General features: G+C 41.0%; 1 protein-coding gene across 2 annotated transcripts in view; it reads right to left on the reverse strand.

Annotated features, from left to right (window-relative positions):
• The window catches only part of ADGRG6 (adhesion G protein-coupled receptor G6), a 116,565-nt gene extending 99,399 nt beyond the window's left edge, over positions 1–17,166 (reverse strand). For both annotated transcript variants that reach the window (XM_030022621.1, XM_030022619.1), the window contains exons 1-2: positions 16,801–17,166; positions 10,687–10,787 (exon numbers count right to left, since the gene is read on the reverse strand). In XM_030022621.1, the coding sequence (XP_029878481.1) occupies positions 10,687–10,787; positions 16,801–16,802 (103 nt within the window). In that variant the 5' untranslated portion in view covers positions 16,803–17,166. The remainder of the gene's footprint in view (positions 1–10,686; positions 10,788–16,800) is intronic.
• Positions 17,167–25,979: the final 8,813 nt, after the last annotated feature.

The raw sequence follows: 25,979 nt of genomic DNA on the forward strand, positions 1-25,979 counted from the left end.
GGATCTCTGGGAATCTGAGGTGCTCCGAACTCCTGCAAATGGTACTATCCCCTGCATAAAGCATGAACAGTGCTGGAAGAAAATGTCTTTCAGTATCAGTCCGTCCAGGAGAGTTTTGCATTTGCATTTTTTGCTGGAGCTCAAGTCAATTCTTAAGTACCAAGTCAGGATTCACATGACATGGGGATTACACAGTCAAAAAGCAGAGTACAAAACCCTCTTCCATTTCAAGCATTACTGCGTGAGATCACAGTAGTCTGCAGACAAAACCCACAAGTTACAACGTATAATTGCTGCCAAGTGTACACAGCAACTCTTCTTTCGTTCTTTAAGCCTTTTTCCTTTCTGAGTACTGAACAGCAGTGCTGCAGCACCATGTAAGTTAAATCTTTTAAAGGCATGGGGCAGAACTTTGGCTTCCTCTGACATAACAGCATTGTTTGGCCAAGACACCAACTTTCAAATAGTTTCTAATTTGACATTTGGGGAGGGATTTTCCAAAGTGCTCAACAGTGACGTATCTCGGCTCTTATCCAAAGGGGCAGTAAAACTTGCCCTGACTTTGGTGGGACCAAATAAAATCAATGTTATGCAATCCAGTTAAAATGGAGGAACCACTGGACTATATATAGCCGAACATGTACTGAAGAGTGTCCTTATATCTTATTCCAAAAGCTGAGCAAAACTATTTCAAGGTTAAAGCAGATCTGTCTCAATTTCACCATTCCTAAGGATAAAAAAAGCAAATGGCATGCTTGCTATGAATTTATTTTATTATTTTTTCAATCACTTTATTAGTAAGTTATTTTTGATAACTTTCTTGAAAACAAAGTTTTTATTTAAGCAGATTAATTCTTTTTAGAAATAAGAAAATATGGTTAAATTTAAAAATTAACATTGTAACTTTCTCCTTCAAATTCAGAATATTTATTACATCAGAAAACTGATTAAGATGATAAAGCAAGATAAATGTTTTGAAAACAGTACCTTTAAAAACTGGACTCTTCTCACCTACATTTCTGGTATCTGATACATTTCACTGCGATGATGTGATATTCAGAAAAGATTTATGCAGCCAAGCACAAGAAAATAGGCATTTTTTTCCCTAAGATCTTGAGTTCAGCATTGATTATATAATTAAATTGCCAGTCGCTCAATTCAGATATGCTATAAACAATATAGAAGAACTTCAGGTATTTTTTCTTGAGGGTAGTGGTCAAAGGAGTCAGAAACTACAGGAGTTGCCTGAAAGAGAGTACTTGTATCGTGTACATCAACACTGCTGACAACAGGGGGAAGAAAACCACTCAAAATTAAAGACAACTGACTAAGCCAGACATGTATTATTTGCAGGTAACTTCTAAGTTACTAGTGTTTGGCAAGGGATTTAGAAACCACTCATTTAGTATTACCCACATGTGAAAAATATGCACAGATTTTATTAGAGGGAGGGAGTATATATAGAGACACGTTTGCCTCTTTAATTGTCGGTACTATCTTCCAATTGCCATGTGCCACCAGAGAGAGAAATTTATTATTATACCAATGCTACTTCTACGATTTTGACTTCCACTGAGACCCTTTTGGGACCGTGGAAGGCTTAAATGCAATTCATTTGTAATGCAGTGAAATAATCGCTTGACAGAAGAGTAATTCCCCATATGCAGAGACAGAGGGAAGCCCCGACTGGTAGTATTGTTGCTATACAATGTCTTTGCCAGTTCCAGTGGCAAGATTTTAGGAGAAGCATACCCAATCAAAATAAGATCAAAATACCAGACATCACAGAAGCAATATATTGCCAAAATCTAACAGGTCAAAGCAAAAATCCTACATTTTATAAACTGGTTACATAATAAAGTGTAACCAGAGCAGCTGATGCACACAGCACATGTGATGTACCAGGCTTCCACATGGAAGGGAGGGGGCTCATTGTTTTTATAGTTCCACTTCCTTTAAATATTTCTATCAAACAATATTTTGTTTTTTAAACACCTCACAACTTCTAACTCATTGTATGAATAATGCCTTTGTTCAATACCAGCATTTCACCCTTTTATTTTTGTATGTATATTACAGATATGATTTCTCAAAATATAACAATTCTCTAAAACAAAGTTAAAATCCAAGACAAGTTGAACACAATTTGGGCAATTTGTTATTCAAAATATTGCGTAGGTGGACACCCATACCCAGTATGAAATCTCCTAGTTATTTTAGATTTCAGTACAAAAGACACAATATTGGTGTTCCTTTGCGTATGTTTAACGACTCAGCAGGCAAGGCGCTTTCAGCATCCCCTGTATAGTTCCAGTATCTGTAAAGTTCAGTATGATACATGAATAACATAATTTTGAATTGGAAAATATTTAGACACAGAATTAGAAGAAAAAAAAAAAACAGTAAAAGATTTAAAATTTAAACCCGCTTACAGGCCTTTCCTGTAAGTTCAAGACAATAAGGAAAAAAACACCTAACACAAAACCACACTTCCCCTCACTCCTCATGCCACAAAACAAAAATCACTGAGGCCTGGGACTTGTACAAATGCCTCTGTGATAACTTCAACCATGAGGTCTTTTTCTCCACCTAAAAAGCAATTCTGGAAAAAAAAAAAAAAAAAAAAAATTACTTCAGCTTCATAGTATGGATTTGGCACTGCACAGCTCTTAAAGAGAAGAGCTATGAGAAGCCCAAGCATGCATCTGAACAAACCAAACTCTGTTCAAGACAGGGAGTTGCAGTTTTCTCCCTGACACTCATTAAGAAGCATATTGATAAGGGAAAAAGCTGGAATTGGAAAAACTCTGATTGCATTGTATTCTTTCAAAAATTAGGTTAGCTGTGTGATGATCTTTTCATGGATCTACCCTGTGTTCTGCAAGAGCTAACTCCTGCAGATATTTATCCCTGATAAAAGCAGTTGTTTTACAACGTACTGGAAGACAGTTGAACTACTTTGGGGATATCCAGAAAAAAAGTGGTTTCAAGAATGGGAACAAACTTTCTGTCACTCTTTAAAAGAGCAAAATATTTTCCAACACACACTTTTTCAGTGTACAAGAACTTTAAAAAAAATATGTTATTTGAAAATAAGCCATGCTGACACTTCTATAGTATATTAAGTATCTTACATCCTAATTGATATAGCTGTAGTTTTGGAGTATTAAACAATCTGAGCTACAACTGAGTGGTGGCCTCTCTTGTCAAAAATGACTATTTGCTACAGTGGAAATTGGACAAACTAGTAAATAACAGAAAAGTTGTTCAGAAATTACTGAAGGGAAAATTCACAGAATGGGAATTGGTGAGCATGTTTGGGGGCTGAAATCTTGAGGACAATTAGCAAAATTGTTTCCAACTAACAAACTAAAAACAGTCAACGTACTGCTCAAGCTGCTGCTATCCCACACAATAGGGTAAAAATGACAACATGAAAGATGAGGAAGAAGGACCACATGTTCATAGTGGTACCAAAAAATTATGACTGGAGTTGGGTCTAGAGTAGAAAGTGGCTTGATTCTTCAAGAGAAGGCAAATAAAATTAATTAGTGTGAATGATACCCGGAGGCCAGACTACATAAGCAGAACTCTAACTATGAATTATGCACTTAATTTTCCTGTAGTGCAGCGAGAGTTAGAGCTTAGTCTGTCATTTACAGGAACTGAGCAGACCAGTGAGCATGGAATTCAGACAAAACAAGAGGTATTTCTGGAAGCCCTGCCTTCCATTGATATGAGTGCCTATATAATCACATTTAAGGCAGGAAAAGTAGTTTTGGTTCAATGCATCACAGTAAGGGATGTACTTCTCTGATGTAACTTATCATTATTACACTAATATTTTAGTTAACTCTGTAGAAAATGTTTACAGTCTATAGTTGAAATACTTTCTTTTCCTCTCATGGGAGAGAGATTTTTCTCTTCCATGATGAGAGGAAGAAATTCTGAAACAGTACAGGTGAATTATTTAATCAGAGGTATTTCTATACACAATCTTAACAAGGAATGTAATTTTCAGGGTGGGTGGTCTTATTTCTTAGTACCTTACTAAATTGTAGCTTAAATTCCTTCACTTCAATTTTTTTCAAATTCTTGTAAAATGAAAGTCATATATGTTTTTCTTCATTTTAGAATTGTCTATACATAATACATGGGGTACATATATCTGTCTCAGACATCTCTGTCTGTAGTTTTAATAAAAATGCAAATTTTAACATTTCAATTATCAGACAGTGATAACTGAGGCCTTGATCTAGTGAACATTACATGTTACACCTTATGCAAATCACTTAAGCAATCCATTAAGTAAGCAAATCCAATATTTTAGCAAAACAATCATGGACATAACAATATGCATCCAAAATCTGCAAGATCAGCCCTTCTTATTAATTGACAAGTGCTGACTTTACAGTGGTAATCACTCACTTCTAAAAGGTCCACAGGTATATGAAATCAACCATTTTAATTACTCAGTATTAATTGTAATACATATTAAAACACGTCACATAATTGCTAGACTTGTATGTAAGGAACTTTTATCTGGAAAACTGTTCTCTTCCTAGTTAAGACGTTCACTTCATGATGCAACATTTCTCATATTAATAATCCACAAGAGAAGAAAAGTGACATTCACAAAGACTTAAAAGTCTTTTAATGAGACAGAAACTCATTTTGTTCTAAAATATTCACTCACTTTATTGAGAGCGACTGACAAACACCATAAAGAATGAATTTCTTTTCATAAAAACCTCTATCAGAGGCAGCCTTTTGTAAAGCACAGTCCAGTTGGCCAAAGTCATTTGGGGGCTATTGTTGCATATACCACTGTGCTAGATACTTGTATTGTCTGTTTTCATAGACAACATTGACAAAGTGACAAATTGTCATTTGGCTATGTTTTTAATTTTTAACAGTAAAGAGAAAAAATGAGGCAAAAGTAAATTATAAATGGATTCTAAAATCTACAGTTCATAAAGAAAGGACCTTCAGTGAAAGGTGTATTCTTTCTTTAAAGGTATATTCTTAGAGAAAGGTACATTATTTAGCCTATCTTCTAATAAAGGAGTGCAGAGACCCTGTAAGATGAGGTCCTAGTGAGCTTTGAATTCCTGTGATGTTTCATGATATTCCATTTGGGTTTGGCTACAGGTGCATATCAGAGTAAGGGGAAAAAAAAAAAAAAATCGCTGTGCTTTTAAGGCAATATTGTTATGGTTAATGCAATGAGGTCCAAACACCTTAGGGAAAAGAATTATCTGCACCATCAAAAAACTATAGCTAAAAAGTAAACAGAGGTAATAAGAGGCAACTTCCTGTGAAATTCATTCCAACGGTGATTTACTTTTACATTAACGAACTGTCAACTAAGGGAAATACAAGAAAGCCAACTGGTAACTTTTTCTCTGCAAGATTTATATGAACAGAAATTCTAAACACATGCCTCAAGGCAGCAGAAATTTAGATATTAAACAGAACATAAAGGATTGCTTTTGATTTGTTTTGCTTAAGCTACATTAAAATATAAAAGATGACTGACAGAGAAAGGGGAAAGAATAAAAATACTTTGGAGCTATTCATTAAATATCCAGCTTTCTTCTGACTAATCTCTCAGTTACACATGATGTATGTATGCCTATGTAAGGAAAGAGACTGCCAGACTGAATACTTTTTTTCAAACTTTTTAGGTTTTCTGAGTTTTTCCATAACATTCAGAAATGTGAATTTCCATGTCTGAGTCAGGGACAGCACTCTCAGTCACATTTACCCTTCTCAGCACTATATGCACGCCTGTTCCCACCCTGGGCATGCCATGGGAGAAGCTTCACAAAGCACCAGTAATAATGTTATAAAATCACCCCCCCGTCTCCCCGCCATACGCAAGGATTGTGCTGACTGATGGGTTAATGTCTTGGCACTTTGGTTCTTGCTGTGCACATGGTAAGGGAGAGGAAGATAAGGGAATGTGCTGACAACCATTTAATCATTTTCATGGCGATAGGATCTTTGGCCCTTGTCTGGGGTAGGCAATTTCAGATCTGTGGTGAAAAAACACACTTCCTGACCTGGGCCGTTCAAGATAAAACCCAATCCATTTTCACAGACAGCAATGTGACTAACCCTTGCTGCTAGCGTGGGTGGCATTAGCAATACTTCCCACCATACTCCCTTCCCATCTCTTATTAGGCTCCTGAGCCCACGGGGTCACTCTGAAACTCTCCCTAAACAAGAGAGGACTTTAATCCCTCCTTTATCTACTCAGGCCCAATTAAGAAGCATGATGGACAGAGATGATCCTATATTGCAGACCATTATCAGCCATGTGGGTGAAGGACCTGCTTTCAGATTTATTCCTGTTTCTCACCTCTCTTTTTCTTGATGAATTAAAAACAGCACAAATTTTTGCTTTGAATGACCACTAAAAAAAAAGAAATTAAAATTTCAGGGACTGTAATAGAATTGAAACTTACTCTTCAGTGAGCTCAGTGGGGATTGATTAAAGCCCTTTGAGGACATGGAAACTTGACTACAGACACCAATGCACTTTACTGATGGATGAACAAAAGGACAATTGCTCACTCTGGGATTAGCTACAGTCATAGTAATTCTGTAATAACAGCAGTATGGCGCATAATGCAGCAATAGTGTAATAAGAATTGTAGATGCACTCATGGCTTTGTTAAAATAAATATTTTCCACATCCTGAATAAAATTAAATATGGTTGCATGGTAGTCAAAATTTAAAACAGCTATTGACTCTTATGTAATTATGTATCTGTTGATGACAGAAAAAGGTAAAAACTCTTATGAGGATGTTGCAATCTCCTCAAAATGTGCAAGTGTTCAAAACCCTGGTAGTACAGTACTGACAAGACACTTGAAAACTTGTTTGAAAAGTAATCATGCAAACTGGAATCTGCTTTTAAGGTCACCAAAAAATCTCCAGTTCTGCTCTTGGGTTACCATAGATAGCAGTGTCAAAACCAAGAGACAGTACTATATTGAAACATTTGACATTTTGCTATGAGAGCAGAAAGGCCAAAAAGTGAGGGGAGACTAAACTGAACACTTCTTGTGAGGTTACACACACCTGAAGCAACTGATTTTTACTTTCCATACTGAACTGCTGCTTCCTTATGTCAGATAAAAATGAGGCCATTGCAACAGGACAAACGCCAACACAATTTTGTAGGCACAGCAAAAGCACTGTCATTCTGAGAAGTGCAATGTCCAATGGATCTCCTAATTTCCCTGATTTTGAGCCAAAATAGATTCTATAGGGCGAAGATTAAGGAAGCACTAGAGAAATTAGGGAATTTTCGAAATCATCTAATGTATTTCTCAGCGCCAAGGAAAGCGGACTATGTATTTAAACCATTTCTGGCAGATATTACTATACATTCCCAAGGATCGAGATTCCCTAGTCTTCCTTGGCAATCTATTCCACTGCTATCTATACCTTTTGATGAGATGTCCTCCCCTCATTTATCTTGCTGTAATTTAAGCCAATTCTTTCTGCCCTTTCAACTGCCCAGAAAGATCAGTCTATGCCTTCCCACTGCAGCTATCTCTTTAAATAGTCTCAGTTCTTATGCAATCCCTCTTCTGCCTACTCTAGACCAAAAAATCTTAATTCCTTCTGTCTGCCCTCATTAGTTATGTTTTCCAGAACTCTGTTTACTTTTTGTTCTCTTTTGGGCTCTCTGAAACCAACAAAATGTACATACAAACAAAAAGTTAGGAATGTCTGAATCTCAGATAAAAGCAGATTTAACTAATTCTGTTTAAAACAGCACCATTTTAACACCTCAGCTTCTATAAAGTCCTTTCACTGGAAGATAGGCAAGCTGTTTACAAGGGAGGCAAGACATACACTCATCGTTATAGGCAGGGAAACTAAGGCACAGCTAAATGACTCACTCAAGGCCATCAGGGATGTCTACCCCAGACAGGAATGGAAAACTGTCAAGCTGTTTACTGAGCTGCTCAGTAACTTCACCCCATGTTACAACACATGACCTGAAGCCAGTATACCAAAACAGTTACAGCTGCTGAGATTTTAACTAAAGTACATGTTATATTCTCATAATTATTTTCTATTTTTATAATTTCTTTCTGTCTTTCTGTTTTAAGTGTCAGAGTCTGTCCATTGATTCCTCTGAGGTATCAGACCTATATTTTGGGATTACACTCCATTGCTGCACCTTGCTGCTTGTCAGTACCTTACTGATCAATTTGTGGCTAAACATTCTTTTCACAGACCATACCACTCCTGTTCTAGATTTTCTGCTGTGTAATCCTTCTCCCAAGTTTTGTTTCTGAAAGCAGGCCAAGTCCTGTAGTTCTTCTCAAGTTAAACTATAAAATTATTACTTTTGCATTTTTTCCATGTCACAGCATGACTGATATTTTTACCCTTATGAATAGCCCTTTAAATAATACATAAAATCTGTACCTGAAGATCTTAATCCCTTGCTTGTATGTAACCTCCTCTAGGCAAAGCTTAATAAGCCCCAATAGCTTTCTAACCTTACAGCTCACTAGTGAAGCTGGATGAATGTCAGGTTTTATGATATTTCTACTGTAACTTCAGTAAAGCTTAAGCTGCCGGAGACATTATGGATACCATATGAATTCACAGCCAAATTGACCAATACCTTTTAAGAAGACAATATAAAAAATGCAGGAGCAGCAGTGTTTCTCACCTTGTCTGCCTTGCTCTATTAAAAAGAACAGATGAAGACTCCATTTTGCAGCATAACCTGTGCTTTTACGTCAACATAAAAAGAGTGATGAATCCCGAGGGTCTACAGGCAACTACTGCCAAATGACAGGTTGCTGTAAAGCTGAATGTCTCATTTTCATTTCAGTCGAATATTAACAGCAGACTATCTATGATCTCTTTCACTGTTGAACAGCAAACATTTGTCTATTGAGTCTGGGTGTTTCCAGTGTACCTTATTTATCTACTCATCGTTCAGGCAGATAGGGAAATGTCTTTTCCGCTTATTGAAAGTTTTGAAGATTTCAAATCTTTTCCAGTCAAAGCAAGAAAGAAAAAGCCCCCAGGGGCACACACTTGAAATGTAAAAGACTCAGGTTCAGGTCTCTGCTCTGATTTCCATCAGAAACCTGGTTCTGAGTATCCTATATGCCAAATCAGTGCCTGAGAAAAGAGCACAGACAGTAACTATAATAGAGGATAGGGAATTATCTAGAACACTTTCACTGCTTTTACCAATCCAATGGCACCAACCACTTTACTGCTGAAGTAGTTAGCCAGGGGCATATATGATTTTGTAGAAGCGTATCCTGGAGTTTGGCATAGGGCTTTTGACCCATCTACTTGTTCAGTGCCAGCACAGGCAGCAACGGTATGCTGTGATTAGCTGAATGCGCAGGTGAGCTTGTAGTTGGCTTTCTCTGTCCTCACGGCATACTGGCTAGGACGTTCTGGCTCATGGGACTTACTCTTGCTGTGTCACCTGTACTTTCAACAACTAAACTTATATCAAGAGGAATTAGCAAAGACTAATGGTCTTAATGTTCCAGTCACCAGATAACAGCCCAGAGCAGCTGTAAATTAGAGCTGCATGGCCCAGGATCACATATGGCCCAGGAACCCAGGGAGAAAAAGGCCATCAGCCAACAGAGCCACGGATGAGAGTTGGTTCCTAAGGACATTTCTGGCTACACAATTTAATGGAAATGGAAAACACCTATTAAAGTGACATGAAGCCGGAAGGTGCTACTGCACAGATACTTCTTTGGTTTTTCTCTAAATAAAAAGTACAGGTTTAAAAAAAACAACCTGCACTTTTTAGTTAGAGAAAAAAAAAAAAAAAAAACCCAAAGAAACTAGAAACTCTTTCTATATATAAACCATCCTTTTTCCAATGGCAAGTCTGTAACAGCAAAACTACCCATCTGATATGGAATTAGCTGAGCACTACAAGCTGCTCCAAAATTTTCATATGCTCCAGAATAAACTCCAGAGTTTTTTTTCCAGTAAAGCAGCTGGAGCTCCTAAAATATTTTGCACTCTAGTGGTTAGGAAAAGACATTTAGTAAATGAAATCTCTCATTCATATGTTTAAAGAAAACAGAATGTGTTACATTACTCTATACTCAATTATCACTACAGACCAAGATGATGTTAAGTTTAAACTGATTGTTCTTTACAGTGTATGATTATCCTATGTACATATAGCTTGCTGAGGAATGTTTCTATTATTTGAATCATAAAAGTGTTTAAAAATAATAAGCACACTACAGTTATTTTACAGATTTGAACTAGAGTGAAGGGAATACATAATCTACAGGCACAAACAGTGCTGTGGAAAATGGGAGAACTATGTGATTCGTCGCAGTATTCCAACAACCAGAAGAAGTTCAAGAGAGAGGTAATTACTAACAAGGTAAAAGCAAAGGAAGGGAAAAATGACAGAATTCAAAGAACAAAGAAAAAAATAACAACAAAATGATAAAAAAACAACAAAAAGAAAATTCAGCAGTAGCAGAAAATATGACCCAACCTAGCAAATCACAACTAATAATTACAACGCATCGCTTTCACCAAAATGTTATACCGTATATAATTCAGTCATATGTAAGCATAATCCTTAGTCATCAAACCTTTGGCTCCTAGGCCTTTTATTTAAGCAAGAAGATAATTTGCTGACTTACCTGCTTGCTGCATATATATAATATATGTGGTAAACAAGCAGAGACAGTGCTGCAGCTTCCATTTCCAGTGATAGCACCACATTTCACTTACATGAGACATCCTGTGGAAAAAACAAGAGCAGGAATTCAGGGAGCTTTACAACAAGCCAAGAAAATGAGAAAATACTGTTGGTAGTCAAACTAGTAACTGGCAGTAAATAAAGTAGCACTTGAAATTTATGGATGGCCCTAGTGTTCCTTAAACAGAGACAGAAGTCTCTATGCTTACTAAAAATGGTCAGAAATGATGTTGTCTTGTTCTTAACAGACAACAAAGTGGAAGACTTGTCAGCGCTGGGTTTCTAAACAGATAGGTGTGGGTGGTATTTCAGTGAAAGAAACAAGCAGCCCATATGGTGACAGTCTGAAAGAGTTAAGGTGTATGGTTTTTTTGGAGATTGCAAAGTTTTACTTTACCTATTTACATTATTTACAAATACATTTATGCTGTTTAAATGTATATATAAATACATATTTGTTACTAACTATATAAAAAAGGTAGGTGAGAATTTGCCTCAGCCCTTAACCAGCCTTTCCCTATTTTTCAGTGCTAGTATTTTGATAGCTACAACATTTTCTGCTGGCAACTTTAATGAAAATCCTGAAACTTTCCTTGCCAAAATCTAGGGGCTCATCTGTGCTTCCAATGAAGTCAGGGACATTTTTATTATTTAATAAAACAAATGCAATTACATAAAAATCTTTATCAGTTATAGCTTGAAGTTAAAGTTTCCTTTGCCTTGAAGTGTACAGGACATTTAATGGCTAAACCAGTATGTTTCCTCCATGGTGGGCAGAAGAGGAAGCAAGAAAGGCTCTTAATAAATTTGGTCAGACATTTAACCATGTATCCAAAATGAATGGTGCTCCATTACATTCCTGTCTCATTTTATTCAACAAGTTAGCAACAAGCAAAAGCAAGCAACAAGTAATGAAACACATGTATTCTTCTGACCAACTCCTTCCCCTCCTATTTGGTGATGATAACTGGCTTTTGTTCATTAAGATATTATCTGCTTATACTGGGAGAAAATCTCTAACAGAATCCCCCAAATATTTCAAAAGTCTATTCCCAGAAACAGTATGTGAAGAACCACCGCAAATGAATAGTCATGAAGAAACACCGATGAACACAAATGTCTTCCAGGTTAGTGCATATTAAATACAGAAAAAAGAAAGATATTTGGAATGGCCACCGGTATGATTTATCAGGATGAAAATGTGAAAGAGATAAGTGAAAGAAAGTACAGAGTTCACACTCAGTGGCAAGAAAAATTAATTTTCTTAAACTGGGGAAAATAGTCTTCCTTCTGCTCCACAGACATTGTTGTGAAACTGCCAGTGAAACTTGAGGGCAAATGTAAATCTTTTCCCAGTATCAGCTTCCATTTCTTCCCAAAGTGGAGTTCTGTAATCTAGACAAGCCAAACTTAATGCAGCAAGATAAACCATTGTAAAGGAACAACTAACGTTTCAGTTTTGAAAGTAGCAGTTCATCAAACCACTCCTGTGGGCTAGATGCCAATGGGCCCAGGTAAATGGCACTTCAACAGACTGCTGCAATCAGTCAGGTTTCCCTTCAGTGCAGTGTTACATAGCACAAGTGTCTGATTACAAAAGAAGTCCAGTTCTTTATGGGTAGTTCTATCAAATTAGGAATTTGAAGCCGATTTATTTTTCTGAGATATTGTAAAGTCAAACTTAACAAGTGTTGAAGACAAGCACAGAAAACACTGGGCTCTGAAATACAAGAATCTCTTTGATGAAGCCAGACACACAAAATAACCAGATTATCAAACAATAGAATTATTGTCCTTCAACTTAATGACCCCCAAATCCCTATTAAAATCTCAGACAACAGAATGCTGAGGTTTGCGAACAGTTAGTGTTCAATGTATATAATTCATAAATCCACAGTACCCTTAATATTAATTTAGAAAATTGGCTTTGAACAGAAGTAATTTTAAGACATGAAAAGAGCTATATGTACATGCAAACACATACAGCATGCATATATACTCACAGAGTGGTGAAATGGAAATGTTAAGGATAACAGTATGACATACCAGAGATACAGAAGAATATTGCTGTTTCTACAGAAGAAATTGTTTGCAGCTACTGGTGAGCTACGTGCCAGCCTGCTGCATAATCTACCAATGCAACCCTGTAGAAGTGGTTGCATTACTGGTTTTTGGTTTGTTTTGAGCAAGCACAGTTAAAGTTATCAGACTAGGAAACAGTCGCAAAAAATTATCTATTAATTCAGAAGAAATCTGTGCTGGTTTTCATCATATTGACACATTTTCTGTGTGTTACAGCAATCATCACTTTTGATGCTCTGTGAACTCAGCTGAAGTTTTTGCTCATTGAATAGCTGGTGAATCCAAGACACAACTTTTGAGATACTCAAGGAAAATAACATGACAAGTTTCTGCTGCCCAGGTCTGGAGTGAATCTACCCAGTCACATTGCCTTTAGTGCCCTTCTTAAAGAATCTGAGATTCTGCATTAGTCTGAGAGAGCTATTTAATTTGGCCAATTTCTATTTGTTGATGTTTACTTGCATTGCGGTAACACTTACAAGCCAGTACTCCACGGTGTTAGTTTAGTCTGTTTCCTCATCCTCACTCTTGTAAAAAGCACAAGTCAAGAAAGATTTCAAGAACGTGGATAATCAACAACAGAGCAGAGCATAAATACATGCAAACAACAAGGCAGAAAGGAGTAACTATAAAGATTTTTCGCCAGAGAAAAAAAGCTAGATAATTATACAATGGCTATAAAAAAAATTACAATTCTCCACCAAAATAAATACATAAAAAATAGCAAACCTGTCTCCTCCACTTACATTGTCTACTGCTGAAGGACAAAACAATTTTCTTTACACCACATCATGTCAGTTGACAAGAAAGAAAGGTTTATCAAACTCAAGAATGCCCACAGGAGCAGCACACTACCAAAACACTCCACTAATGCATGCACCATGAGCCACATCTGTTTCTTTTGAAGATCTATGTTACAAAGAATAAGCTCTAGCTGAGTGCTATAAATGAATGAGGAAACCTGTTATTTACATGTTCTTGAGATCTTGCATAGACAAAAAGCCAAAATCCAGAAACCTGACTGCTCACAGCCTTACACTGTGATGTGTGTAACACTCCTGTTCACACAAGAAGTTTTCAGGGATGGAAGTCAGCTAACACATTGCCAACAAAAAGGCTTCTTTTATAACAAAACCCATCCCTGGTATTTTTGTAATGTGACATCCCAACTGGCAGACAATTACAAAAAGGAGCCAGAGAAACTGATAAGTACTTCCCAGGCATTAAAAAAACCAACACAACAACTTAGTCGCAGATATTATTCACCTATTAATACCCACTATGCTTTATATTTATTTTAGGGTTCATTTTCTTGATTATTAGTGTTAATTAACATCTAGAAATTAATCCAAACAGCATATGAATAATTAAACAGAAAAATTAGCAAACAGTTCTGGGCTATTCTATAGCTTATTAAGGGATGATATGGTCCCCTGCCATAACAGCACTGACTTGATGGCCTAGGAGACCCCTTTGGTCTTGTGTTCCTATTTTAAATAGTATTAAAAGGATGTGTTCTGTCATTTAACATTCATCAATAGCACAGAGAATGGACATCAGTACAGCAAGGTACTAAAACACACCAAGAGTTTAAATAAGCAAAGCAGTCCATAACAAAGATCTCAGAACATATACAGATTATTTCAGTCTTCAACCCTGAATACATTAAAATTGCTGAACCCTGTTCATAGTGGGTTTTCTTCTCTATTTTGTTTCAATTCAAACGAAAAAGCCCTGTTCTGTCCCCAGCTGGTAACACGCTAGCAGCTCTGAACAAACTATTATAGATTGTCAAACACAGAACCAAAACAATATTTTACCCAATATATTTGGGGACTATTAGGACACCTATGGTAGGATTACATCCATTACAGTTGGATATAGTCTCACAACAGCAAACCCTCTTAGAAAAATTACAAAGTGATCTTCTATGGAGTCTGATAGAAGAACTACTAATTTTTCTATGGACTTGTATAATTCCATTGTAGACACTGTGTGACATGACCAGCTATGCACTCTAGCTACCAATTCAATACAGTCCAGTCCACAGCTACTTTCATTTCCTATAACATAGGGAGACAATGAGCTTATTCACCATTCATTCCAGAAGAGCAAAGTAGACATGTAATTTATCTAAGCCATAAATGGATAGTAACTTGACATAGTTCAAGATTAAATTAGTGGGATTCTTGCTACATCTAACTACTAAACCTTTTACTGTACATGCCAGCAACCAGCTAACACAACATCATCACCTTTAGGGAGTACACAGCTCTGCAAGAAAATATACACAAGATATGAATAATCCTGGAGCATTTCATTTGTATACTGTACGGTCCCAAAACATGCAATACATATTCAAATACACCATCTTCCTTGTTCAAAGCTTCAGCAAGGTTCCCTGGAGTAGGATGTGAATTCTGCCTCAGGCAGACTGACATGACTTTCTTTGGTCTTTGACATGTCTAAAGCTATTAAGGAAAAATGTTGCTGACACTTTAAAATTAAAAGAAAGATAACATCAGTTTCACATTTTTTTTCCTCATATAGGTTGTAAACAAAAAGATTTTGAGCTTAATCCCTCTTAAGTGGAACTGCAACAAGTGATTGCAAGGTGATTACAACTCACAGTTTAGTTCCTGTAGGTTAACAGAGAGGTCAGTTTTAACTTTGAAACCCTTGCTTTAAACTATAGTACCTGAATGTCTTGAAAGATTAATTACACAATGCCACTTAAAACTTTCATTTTGTTAAGCATTACTTGTTCCTACTTCTTCTTACAGTCAACCTTGAAAGCACCCTCACACTCATCGAAAGAGATGAAAAAAATGAGACACTGCCTTTTAATTTAAACAGTGCCAGATGCATCAGATCCGTCTGAAGTCCCTCGGCTTTCCTTTCCAAATGAATTTTTCCCAGTTGCAGGCAACTAATCTGCTGGCCGTTTGCAACTTTGTAGCACTGCAACGCGAGGTCTTTAGGAACTCCTCATTTCTGCCTCAACTCCACCGTGCACTGTTAGAAAACCTCTACCCTTTTCCCCTTGCACTGATTCCCTTAGGTCCAGCCACAGGTCCCCTCTCTCACCTGGCTGTGAACGCACCACCGAAACTCCTAATCCCAAATTTTAGCACCTTGCCTTACCTTCGGTAAGAGCCTGTCAGCAAAGGTAAAACATACCGGGGAAGACGCCCGGAGGCCACGGCAGTGGCCCGCCCGGGGCAGGGCGGCGTGCGGACGGACGGACGGACGGGAGGGAAGAGAAGGAGGGAGGGAAGGAGGGCCACCGACCCGCCCGCCCCTCGCCCCCGACGGCGGCGGAGCCCGCGCTGCCTCCTCTCCGCTGTGCGCTGCAGGGAGGAGCGGTGGGGCTGGGAAGGTTTTATGGAGCCCGCCCGGCCCTCCCTCTCCTTTTTTCCCTACTTGGGCTGGCACCGCACCTGGAGGGCTGGCAACGGTGCCTGTGGTGGACGGGGCTCCTCGACGTGAGCGACCGCGGCCCCGGCCCCGAGCCGAGAGGCCGGGCCGGGCGGGTGCCGGGGCACCGGCGTTCAGAGCGGCGGGCGGCAAGCGGGGCCGAGGGTTTCGCTACTTGCCTCCAAGCACGGGGAAACTCACCGGCGCAGCACTAAAGACGGGATTACTGTGCTCTCAGAGAGGCAGCGGCCGCCCGGGACCCTGCAGGGCAGCCGCCGGCGGACCCGGAGCCCGGACGGGGCAGAGCCCTGCCTGCCCTGCCGTCTGAGCTCCCGACGTGAAACTCTCCCGTTTCCCCATTCCTTCAGCCCTACCTATCTGCACGGCTCAAACCTGACGTTACTCATCACCTACTACGGGGGGTGGGGTGGCGGGGGGGAAAGCCCTGCCTATCTTGCCGTGGTTTCTTGCCTCACGAAGGAGCCCGCGGGGATCATCCGCGCTCCCCGAGCGGCAAGCCGCAGCCCTCGCCCCGGAGTCCGGAGAAAAGACTTACATGGTGACATTACGGGGCGGCTCTCCTCCGGGGCTCAGCAACCATCCTCCCCCGCTGCCGCTCGCTCTGCCTCTGGCCCACTCCCGCGCGGGCTCCTCGCAAAGGTCATCGCTGCTCGCCCACCTCTCTTCCACGCCCCGCCCCCGCACACGCCGCCCGCGGCGGCCGGGGCCGCGCCGATCCGCTCCTCCTCCGCCGCGATGCCCCCCCCCCCCCCCCCGCCCCGCCACCGGGACCTGCCTCTCTCGGCACAAGTCGGGGAAACTTCGCTGCCGAGGGAAGCCGCCCCCGCGGAGAGCAGGGGCCGCCCCGCCCGCGCCCGCCGATCCCCGCGCCCGCCGCGCCGAGGGGGGCTCAGGTGGCGGCTCCGGCGCGGCCCCGGCGGGCTGGCCCGGCCCCACCCGCCCCCCGGGTGGCAGGAGGGGGTCCGCCGAGCCGCCGCCGCCGCCGCCACCGGGGGGGCCCCGCGCTCTCCTCCGGGGGCCCGCTCCACGGGACCGGCGTGCCGCTCGGGGGAGAGGGGCGGCTACCGGCATCCCGCCGCCTGCGACCCCCGGGAGGGGGGCTCCCCGGGCGGCACCCCACGCCGCCCTTCACGCAGTCACAGCCACGCAGCGCTCCGGCCCGCTGGTTAGGGGCTAGCCCGGGGGTGCACAGTCCCCCAGCACGTTTACACCCCGCAGGAGACGGTAGCCACAGGCCCAAAGCCACCCCCAAAGGACACAGGCCACCTCTGAGGAAATCCCACACCAGGGACGCTACCCTTGGTGGTCACAACCTCCTGGGCACACAGCACCTCGCAGCATCCCAGTGGCAGCAGGTCCCTGGGGGCAAAGGCACCGCCCCCCCCCCCCGCACAGCGCACAGCGCACACCGCAGACGTGAGCGCACACAGGCCTGCCTGCACGCCTCGGGGAAACAAACCGCCGCGCTGTGTCCCAGGGCTGCCGACACAGACCCCAAAGCACTTACAGTGTGCCATTTTTCTCTGATGCACACAACGCGCTACACTTGGGATCGAAGATAGGTAGGTGGAGGTGACGCATCTCTGACCCATTTTCTGAAGCATACAAGGCTGTATGCTGCTCGCACATACAGTGCCGGCCCACACCTCACTTCTGGGTAACATTTTTGGAGGACGGTAGTTTGCACCATTTGCTAACAATCCGGAGTTGCTTTGTTCAATTAAAATCTGTAGAATGTGGTACTGCACTACAGCGAGGTAGGAAAACACTGAAATGATAGAAAGGGAAACACAGCAAAACACAAGGTCACAAAAGAAGTCCAAAATTTTCACAGTACTCCTTGGATCTGAGCTGGCAGGATTAGGAGGGATGGGGGAAGAGAGGACTTGGCATAGTGAATCATTCAATGAAGTTATCGGCATGCAATGGCAGTTAAAAGCAAACAGAATTCCTATTTAAAAAAGATATAGAAAACATCACTAAATTTTTCATGAACTTTATACTGAACATTAATATTCACTCATTCTGGTCAATTTTTATTATCTGTCTTCAAAACCAATAAGCAGTAAGCTTGCTTTCATTTAACTTCCTCCACTGAACACGGGCACAGGAACCACTGGGGTGAGGTTAGCCAACTCTGCAAGGCCAGCTGCAACTCGAAGGCCGTACGAACGACTTATGTTCACGGTCAGCCCTTTCTCTGCCTGAGGAGCTCTGTATTGTGAGCAGGTATTGCACTGCTTTCCGCCCCGCTTCAGGGTCTGGCGTCACACAGGGGGTGCCCCCAGGGGACTGTGGGAGACACAGGGAGGGGGTATGTGCCAGCTTTCCTCCAAGACTTGTAGTCAACTGCCCTATTGCTTTCTGTAGCAATCTGCTCTATTTCTGGATAAAGTCTGCATAGATCAACTTTATATTGCATTTGCAATGAGTCCAATGTATCAATGCACATAAGACTTATTCTATTATGTACGGTCAGCTTGTGCTTGGGCAATAAACCTACAAGTTCTCGCTGCCTGGGTTTATTGTACACACGCAGATTGCGTTTACCTCCCATGCCCAGCAAAGTTTGTGCATCTAGAATGCATTGGACTCGCTGTACATGTGCAGATCAATTGAAGATTAAGCTCAATATCTCCTAGGCATATCGGGCCCAATGTGTATGTGATGTACACAGTAAGTCAAGAGCATCCGGAGGAAGTCAATCTGCTGTTCATGCAGAGATTAGCGATACGTATGTAGTGCATATCTGCTGGCTATGTTGGAAACTTACATCTTCCTTCCCTACTTGGAAGGCATTAGAGGTGACTGCAATTCCAGAACCTGGGAGTCAAGCAAAGAAAAAAAGGAAAAAAAGAAATCATGGGATTTTTCTCCTGTCATGCTTTTGTTGAGCTGTTTCTTGGTTAATTCTCCTGTTCTGAATTTGCTGTCATATACTTTCTCAGTCATCAATCTGCTTTCCCCTTCACAGCAGGAGCACTGCCGCTTCTGGATCCCCAAACTGAACACTGCCTGGTGTCCAGTGGGGATAATGTGCAGTGTGGATTTTCTGGATGATGAAGTAGCACGTTGCTAGAAACTGTTGCAGAGCTGCAGAGCAGTGAAGAGCAGCCTAGCTGCTCATGAGAAAATGCCCATCATTACCTGGCAGCAGCTCACTGTGCTACATCCACCTTTAATCACTAGTGAAACAACTTGGCATGGGGTGGGCAGTCAGAGAGGGGCTACTTTTCTGAGGAAGACATTTTTAGGATCAGTTACTTGGCCTAACATCATTGTTGAAACAAATTCTTTGTAAGGGCAATGATCTCTTTAACAGACATAGATATTTCTTACTAACTTCCATAATGTGGTTAATCACCATGATATGTTAATCCACGTTAACATGGGATGATACTGAAAGGTTCAAGCCACTGGGAATTCATCACTTACATGTAAAGAAAAAAAGGAATATTTGCTTTCAAAACCAACATGGACATGAATGATGTTAACGTCCTTTTGTAATTTTGAGAGAATTAATCTACTACTACTGTCAGGTCTGTGGAAGCCTGCTCTCTGATACGTGTCGTGCTGCTCCTTAGCAAGAGCGAGAGTTGGTGTGTGTAGATTACAGTGATTTTAAGGTCTCTGTCTCAAGAGTGAGAGACTGCAAGCTACCTTACAACACCTGTCTCAGGTTAACATTGCAGGCTGTGTTTTGCACAATATGAGTAAGAGGAAAAAAAATTACCAAAGTCCGGGAAACAGTGTTATAATCAACCAGTGAAAGGTTCTTTATGTGGACACCTAGTAAGCGATACCAACAGAAAGGCAAGCGGATCTTCTTTATTCTTTTCTTACTGTGTCTGTAGCGGCAATGTCGCTTTATGCTTATTTTTATTATACTACAAGCAATGGTGTCTGAATATTGCTAGGTACAGAGGTAGCATATTCTATGAATATTCTAGAGTGTTTCATGAATATTCTGAGATGATTAGTGAAATATTTTGTATTAATTTTATAGGTCCTGATTTTTATGGCTTTATTAATATATTTTTTTAAACTTATGGTTAGGATGGTTTCCTTATGTTTTGTGCAACATTGCATGGACCTCTGAAAACATTTTATAGGAATGTTAAAGAATGTTTCATGAAATAATATGATATAACATATTTTACATCTGGATACTTCATTTTAACGTTTGAGAAACATGATTTTTCTCAGAACTTTTGTTTTGAAACTTTCCTCTTTATTATATCAATTACATTTAGGAAAACCTGTGTTTATATTCCAAAGAAGTGCAAATACTGAAACTGTATTGCCTCTAACAGTGCAAAAGAGAAAACACTTAATGCACAATAATAAAAAGGAAGCTTAAAATAAATTGTGCAATGCTATAAACTTATGAAGAAAATTCAAGATCATATGCATTCTCAAAAAGTCCAAGGGCAAAAAAAAAGAAATAAATTGGCTTTGCACTCTACAACCATTCCTGGCTTTCTGCCTGGTCATTCTCCTATCTTGGAGAAAACTTGATAGATAGTCCCAACTGAGTCTGAAAGTTCAAAGGTGAGCTCGCAGAAGCTGGTTTTGAGGATCAAAGTCTGGGCGTTGATCTAAAAGGTGAAGTAGCAGAGTTGATGTGAACTGCTGCTCCCAATACTTGTAATTCAAGAATTACTTCAGACTGTTGAGATATCGCAGACAAGGACTCTGTTTCATTATGCTTTTATGTAAAGTAATCTTTACAGTCCTGCAGCTCTTCCTTTTTGAGGGTCTTCTCTCTCTCTGAAGACTACTTACTCAGCTCCCAGACTTCCCAGCCCCGGTCAGCCTTGTCTGCCCCTCGCTGGGTCACAGCAGAAGCCATGTTTCACAGTCCAGAGGACAATCTGCCTGAACTTCCTGGCTTTCCTACTGAGTCCGCCAGAAGGTCTCTAAACAGCTCCTCTTTCCTTATTTTCCTTTATTTGAGAGATTAAGAGCCTTACCTTTCTGTTTCAGGTGTGGATGAGGTGAGAATAGGATCAGGCAGGTCTTTTTCTCTGTTCAGTACTTTTTTCTGGAGAGATGTTTTCCCTTCAGATTTGACATGCCATCCAGACAGGGCTAGTTCCCATTATTAAAAGACTGAAGATGCGGCAAGTCAGTTTTCACTGTGGTCCTTAATGTAATGGTTTCATGTACATGCGGGACAGGGATGGCCAAATGCTGGGTGAGTTTTTTTGTCTCCTGAAAACAAGCATAAAGTGAATTGTAACTCCAACATATTTTTACAATGCATGTGCAGAAGTTCAGAGGCTGACATACACTCATACATTTGCCTCATTGGTACTTTCTCCGTGTGCTTTCATGTGCATAAACCTTAGGTTATGAAATATTTCCTGTCAGGGAGGTTACCAATGGCTAAAATGCTGTGCTTTGTGCCAGATGAAATGTGTTTGATGAAGTGCTGAGAGCATGGCATATACAGTGCCTGCACACATTGCACTCCATAAAATTCTGTAAATCAAGCAAAGCAAGAGACAGATTGGGCAGCAAATATGGATGGTTTTCATAAAACATTTCAGATCTTTAATCACTGTCTTTTTTTTGGAGCCCATTTCAACTCCTTACTCTTGATCAAGCACTCGGAGGGTCCTAAACCTTAGCCCGCTGGAACATGCTGCCACTGGTGTTCTTGCACACATTTCTGACCTGTGGGGTTGGAAAGATGCTGGAGGTCCTTGCTTGCCCGCTTGTAAAGGCTTCCCAAACTTTCATTTCTCTCCAGGGGAAGAGGACCCTTAGAACTTTTTCCCAGCTTTAGATGAATGAACATGGAAGCAGTGCTCACATTACATGGTGATGTACTCTACTGCTATAAAGAACCTGTAGGATGATGTTGATATCAGCAATGAACAATTATCAGCAGCTTGATCTGAGCAGCTGTCTGGTATTTGAACAGGAAGATAAATCTGGTAAGCAAGAGCTTGTAAAATCAGAGGATATGCAGGGAGAGCTAGTCATTCTTGGTGTGAAACGAAGCACTGGGGAAGAAGCACAGTAAACAGAAAATCACTGGTACTGAAAATAGGGGCTTTATCAAAAAGCTCCTTCATTTCTGCAAAGTATACTTTGAACTTAGTAGATAGAAGCCAACAGGGTAGAATGCATTAAGCTATCCAATTCTTTTGTCTAAAAATATCTCTGCAGCTGCAAGTAATTTCAATGATAAGTTCAACACCACGTAAACTCCCCCACCTTCTCAATTAGAGCTGTTTAAAGAAGATAACACTGATAGCTAGGGTCTCCCACAGAGTATTAATATTGGGAGGAAACACACATATATTTTTTGTACAAAACTGAGATAACCTTTTCCCACTGGGATCTGTGTACTACCCTCTCGTGAATGAATAAATACTTGGCTGGAATGAGAATAAATACTTGTATTGTGTTTGTGTGGCTAGGTTTTGGTAGTGGGGGGGATTACAGGGGTGGCTTCTGTGAGAAGCTGCTGGAAGCTTCCTCCATGTCCAACAGAGCCAATGCCAGCTGGCTCCAAGACAGACCCACTGCTGGCCAAAGCCAAGCCCTTCAGTGATGGTGGTAGTGCCTCTGGGATAACGTAGTTAAGAAGGGGAAAAAAGTTGCGGCGGGCACAGAAACTGCAGTTGGAGAGAGGAGTGAAAACATGTAAGAGAAACAGCCCTGCAGACCCTCAGGTCAGTGAAGAAGGAGGGGGAGGAGGAGTTCCAGGCGCCAGAGCAGAGATTCCCCTGCAGCCCCTGGGGAAGACCATGGTGAGGCAGGCTGTCCCCCTGCAGCCCAGGGAGGTCCACAGGGGAGCAGATATCCACCTGCAGTCCGGGGAGGACCCTGCGCCAGAGCAGGGGGATGCCCAAAGGAGGCTGTGACCCCGTGGGAACCCCGTGCTGGAGCAGGCTTCTGGCAGGACCTGTGGCCCTGTGGAGAGAGGAGCCCATGCTGGAGCAGGTTTTCTGGCAGGACTTGTGACCCCGCGGGGGACCCACGCTGGAGCAGTCTGTGCCTGAAGGACTGCAGCCCATGGAAGGGACCCACGCTGGAGCAGTTTGTGAAGAACTGCAGCCCGTGGGAAGGACCCACATTGGAGAAGTTCATGGAAGACTGTCTCCTGTGGGAGGGACCCCACGCTGGAGCAAGGGAAGAGTGAGGAGTCCTCCCCCTGAGGAGAAAGGAGCGGCAGAGCCAACATGTGATGAACTGACCACAACCCCACTTCCCCATTCCTCTGTGCTGCTGCGGGGAGGAGGTAGAGAAGCCGGGAGTGAAGCTGTGCCCAGGAAGGAGGGAGGGGTGGAGGGAAGGTGTTTTGAGATTTGGTTTTACTTCTCATTACCCTACCCTTGCTGATTGGCAGTAAGTTAAGTTAATTTTCCCCAAGTCGAGTCTGTTCTGCCCGTGACAGTAATTGGCGAGTGATCTCTCCCTGTCCTTATTTCGACCAATGAGCCTTTTGTTATATTTTCTCTCCCCTGTCCAGCTGAGGGGGGCAGTGATAGAGCGGCTTTGGTGGGCACCTGGCATCCAGCCAGGATCAACCTACCACAATACTGATCCCTGAAAGCTTCTAAAATGTCACCAAATTTGAATTTTGCTCTGCACATGTCACTTCACAAATAACCAAATTATAAGGAGCAAAAAGTTTCAGCTGAGTAGGCTATAGTCTCTGGTACCTGATTCATCTCTAATTCTGAATTCTTGATTTTTTTTCAGTCATGGATTAACCAGTTTTGAGGATTTAAAAAACCAGTTATTCTTCACCTATTTTTAGAACCCAACTTTTCCTATAATACAATTTCTGGGCAGGATTTCTCACTTCCGGTTTCTGTCCAGATGTTAAAGATTTGGAACAACTGGAAGAAAAGCTGACCTCATGGTATTTCCATCAGGTTCCACTAGTGGAACAACTGGAAACCTCATGAGGAAAGCCCTTCTCTGTCTGAGTGTTCAGACTAGTTTTGCAGACTCAAGAGCTTAGGAAACTTTGGATAAGTTTTGAGTAAGCATCAAAATATTTGGATGCTTATCAGAACTGAAACCAAAGTGAACATTATGAAGTTCATTCATCATTCTTTGTAAAAACCACACAAGTGGTAACAAAATCACAGCATTGCATAGGAATGGCAATAATTGTACATTAATCATAATTAATTAGCGTTTTCCCATGTCATAAAAAATAATATACTTCTTATGCAGAATGGAAATTAGATGCTAAACGCAAGTGCAACATTAAATCATGAAAGTTTTCAAAGAGCAGAGAGTTGCAGTAGCGTGAAACCAGTAAATGTACACATGTAGAAACCCTTTCTGACTTTTAAGAGAAAAAAATGATAGTGCTGTGTTTGAGATTAACTAGCTATCAACTGCTCTTCTACAACTTTTCACTGCATTCAGGCCGAAACCACAGGAGTTACACAGCACTGTTTTAAGCCAATACTGTAAAGTATTGTTTTGAAGGTATGAGAAAAAGTTCTTGCAATTCCACTTTTCAATAAATTATTCAAAAAAGAACAATATTGGTTGAAAACTACATGAAAATTTGACCTGCCTTTATAGCTTAAATTCTGTTTCCTGTGCATATGCATCATTATAAATTACACAAGCATATACTATCTGTTCCACAGGACAAGCAAGAAACATGCACATTTCTTGAGCCTGAAGCATATATTGGAGTGATATAGGTAACATCTAGTCTGGCAGCTTTCAGCTCCCCAAACCGAATGATTAGGAATGCTTTAAAAGCTGAACTAAATAGGATGTACTCTGGTGTGAATCCAGCATAATGATTAAACTCATGCTTCAGACTACCAGGCCCCAGCCAGTACAAGAACAGTTAATTAAAATAAAAAAATGCTTCCCATTAAGACTGTGATCTCAGAGAAAAAAAATCCAAAACCTGCACTTAATTTCAAAGTACATTTTAAATTGCCCTCACCATAATATCCAAATGCTTGATAACACAGCACCCTGGAGCAAATACATGGACTTATCCTTATTTTCCAAATAAGGAACTGACACATAGAGAGAGTAAGGGCAAAATTATGGAAAAGTTCCCACATATGAAATGTCCAGCCTGAAATTCTTAGGATATAATTTTCCATTGTAATTTTTGTGTTATATTTATACCACTTCTACAATTTTAAGATGTATTCCTGCTGAGCTCAGGCTTCCTTATAGTGAAAACTAACAGGGAAGTGGAAATACAGCAGCTAATCATGAATTTTTTAATTTAAAAAACTCTATGGCAGTAGCAGGAACCAGTTCTCCATAGCTTCCTTAAACTCGGTTTTTGTCTGCCTTCAACTCCTTTCCCATGTGTTGTTCCCCCTTTCTCACTGGTTGCAGGTATTGTGCACAGGGAAGAAGCATCTCAAATTCTACAAATAATCCTGATTCTTGCAGGAATATGTATAGACTCCCAGCAGTGAATAAAGCTGGGACCTTGAGGAGGGTGTGGTGAGAAATGAAAGGTTTTATCACAATATATATTGTTACGTGGCTACTTTCTAACCATGTCCAGCTCGCTCAGCTCCTCTTGAAACTGGATCATCTAACTCCAGAACCTCCAATTAAGCCACCATATTTTACTCCAACTTGACCTGACACTGATATAACATCCTTGTTAGGACCTGCAACTGAAGAAGAAAAAGCTGTGAGGGAAAACAGCTTATCTGAAATGGGTTATAATTTATTTACTCAAAGGAATAC

Source organism: Aquila chrysaetos, chromosome 8, assembly GCF_900496995.4.
Source record: "Aquila chrysaetos chrysaetos chromosome 8, bAquChr1.4, whole genome shotgun sequence".
NCBI classification, from domain to species: domain Eukaryota; kingdom Metazoa; phylum Chordata; class Aves; order Accipitriformes; family Accipitridae; genus Aquila; species Aquila chrysaetos.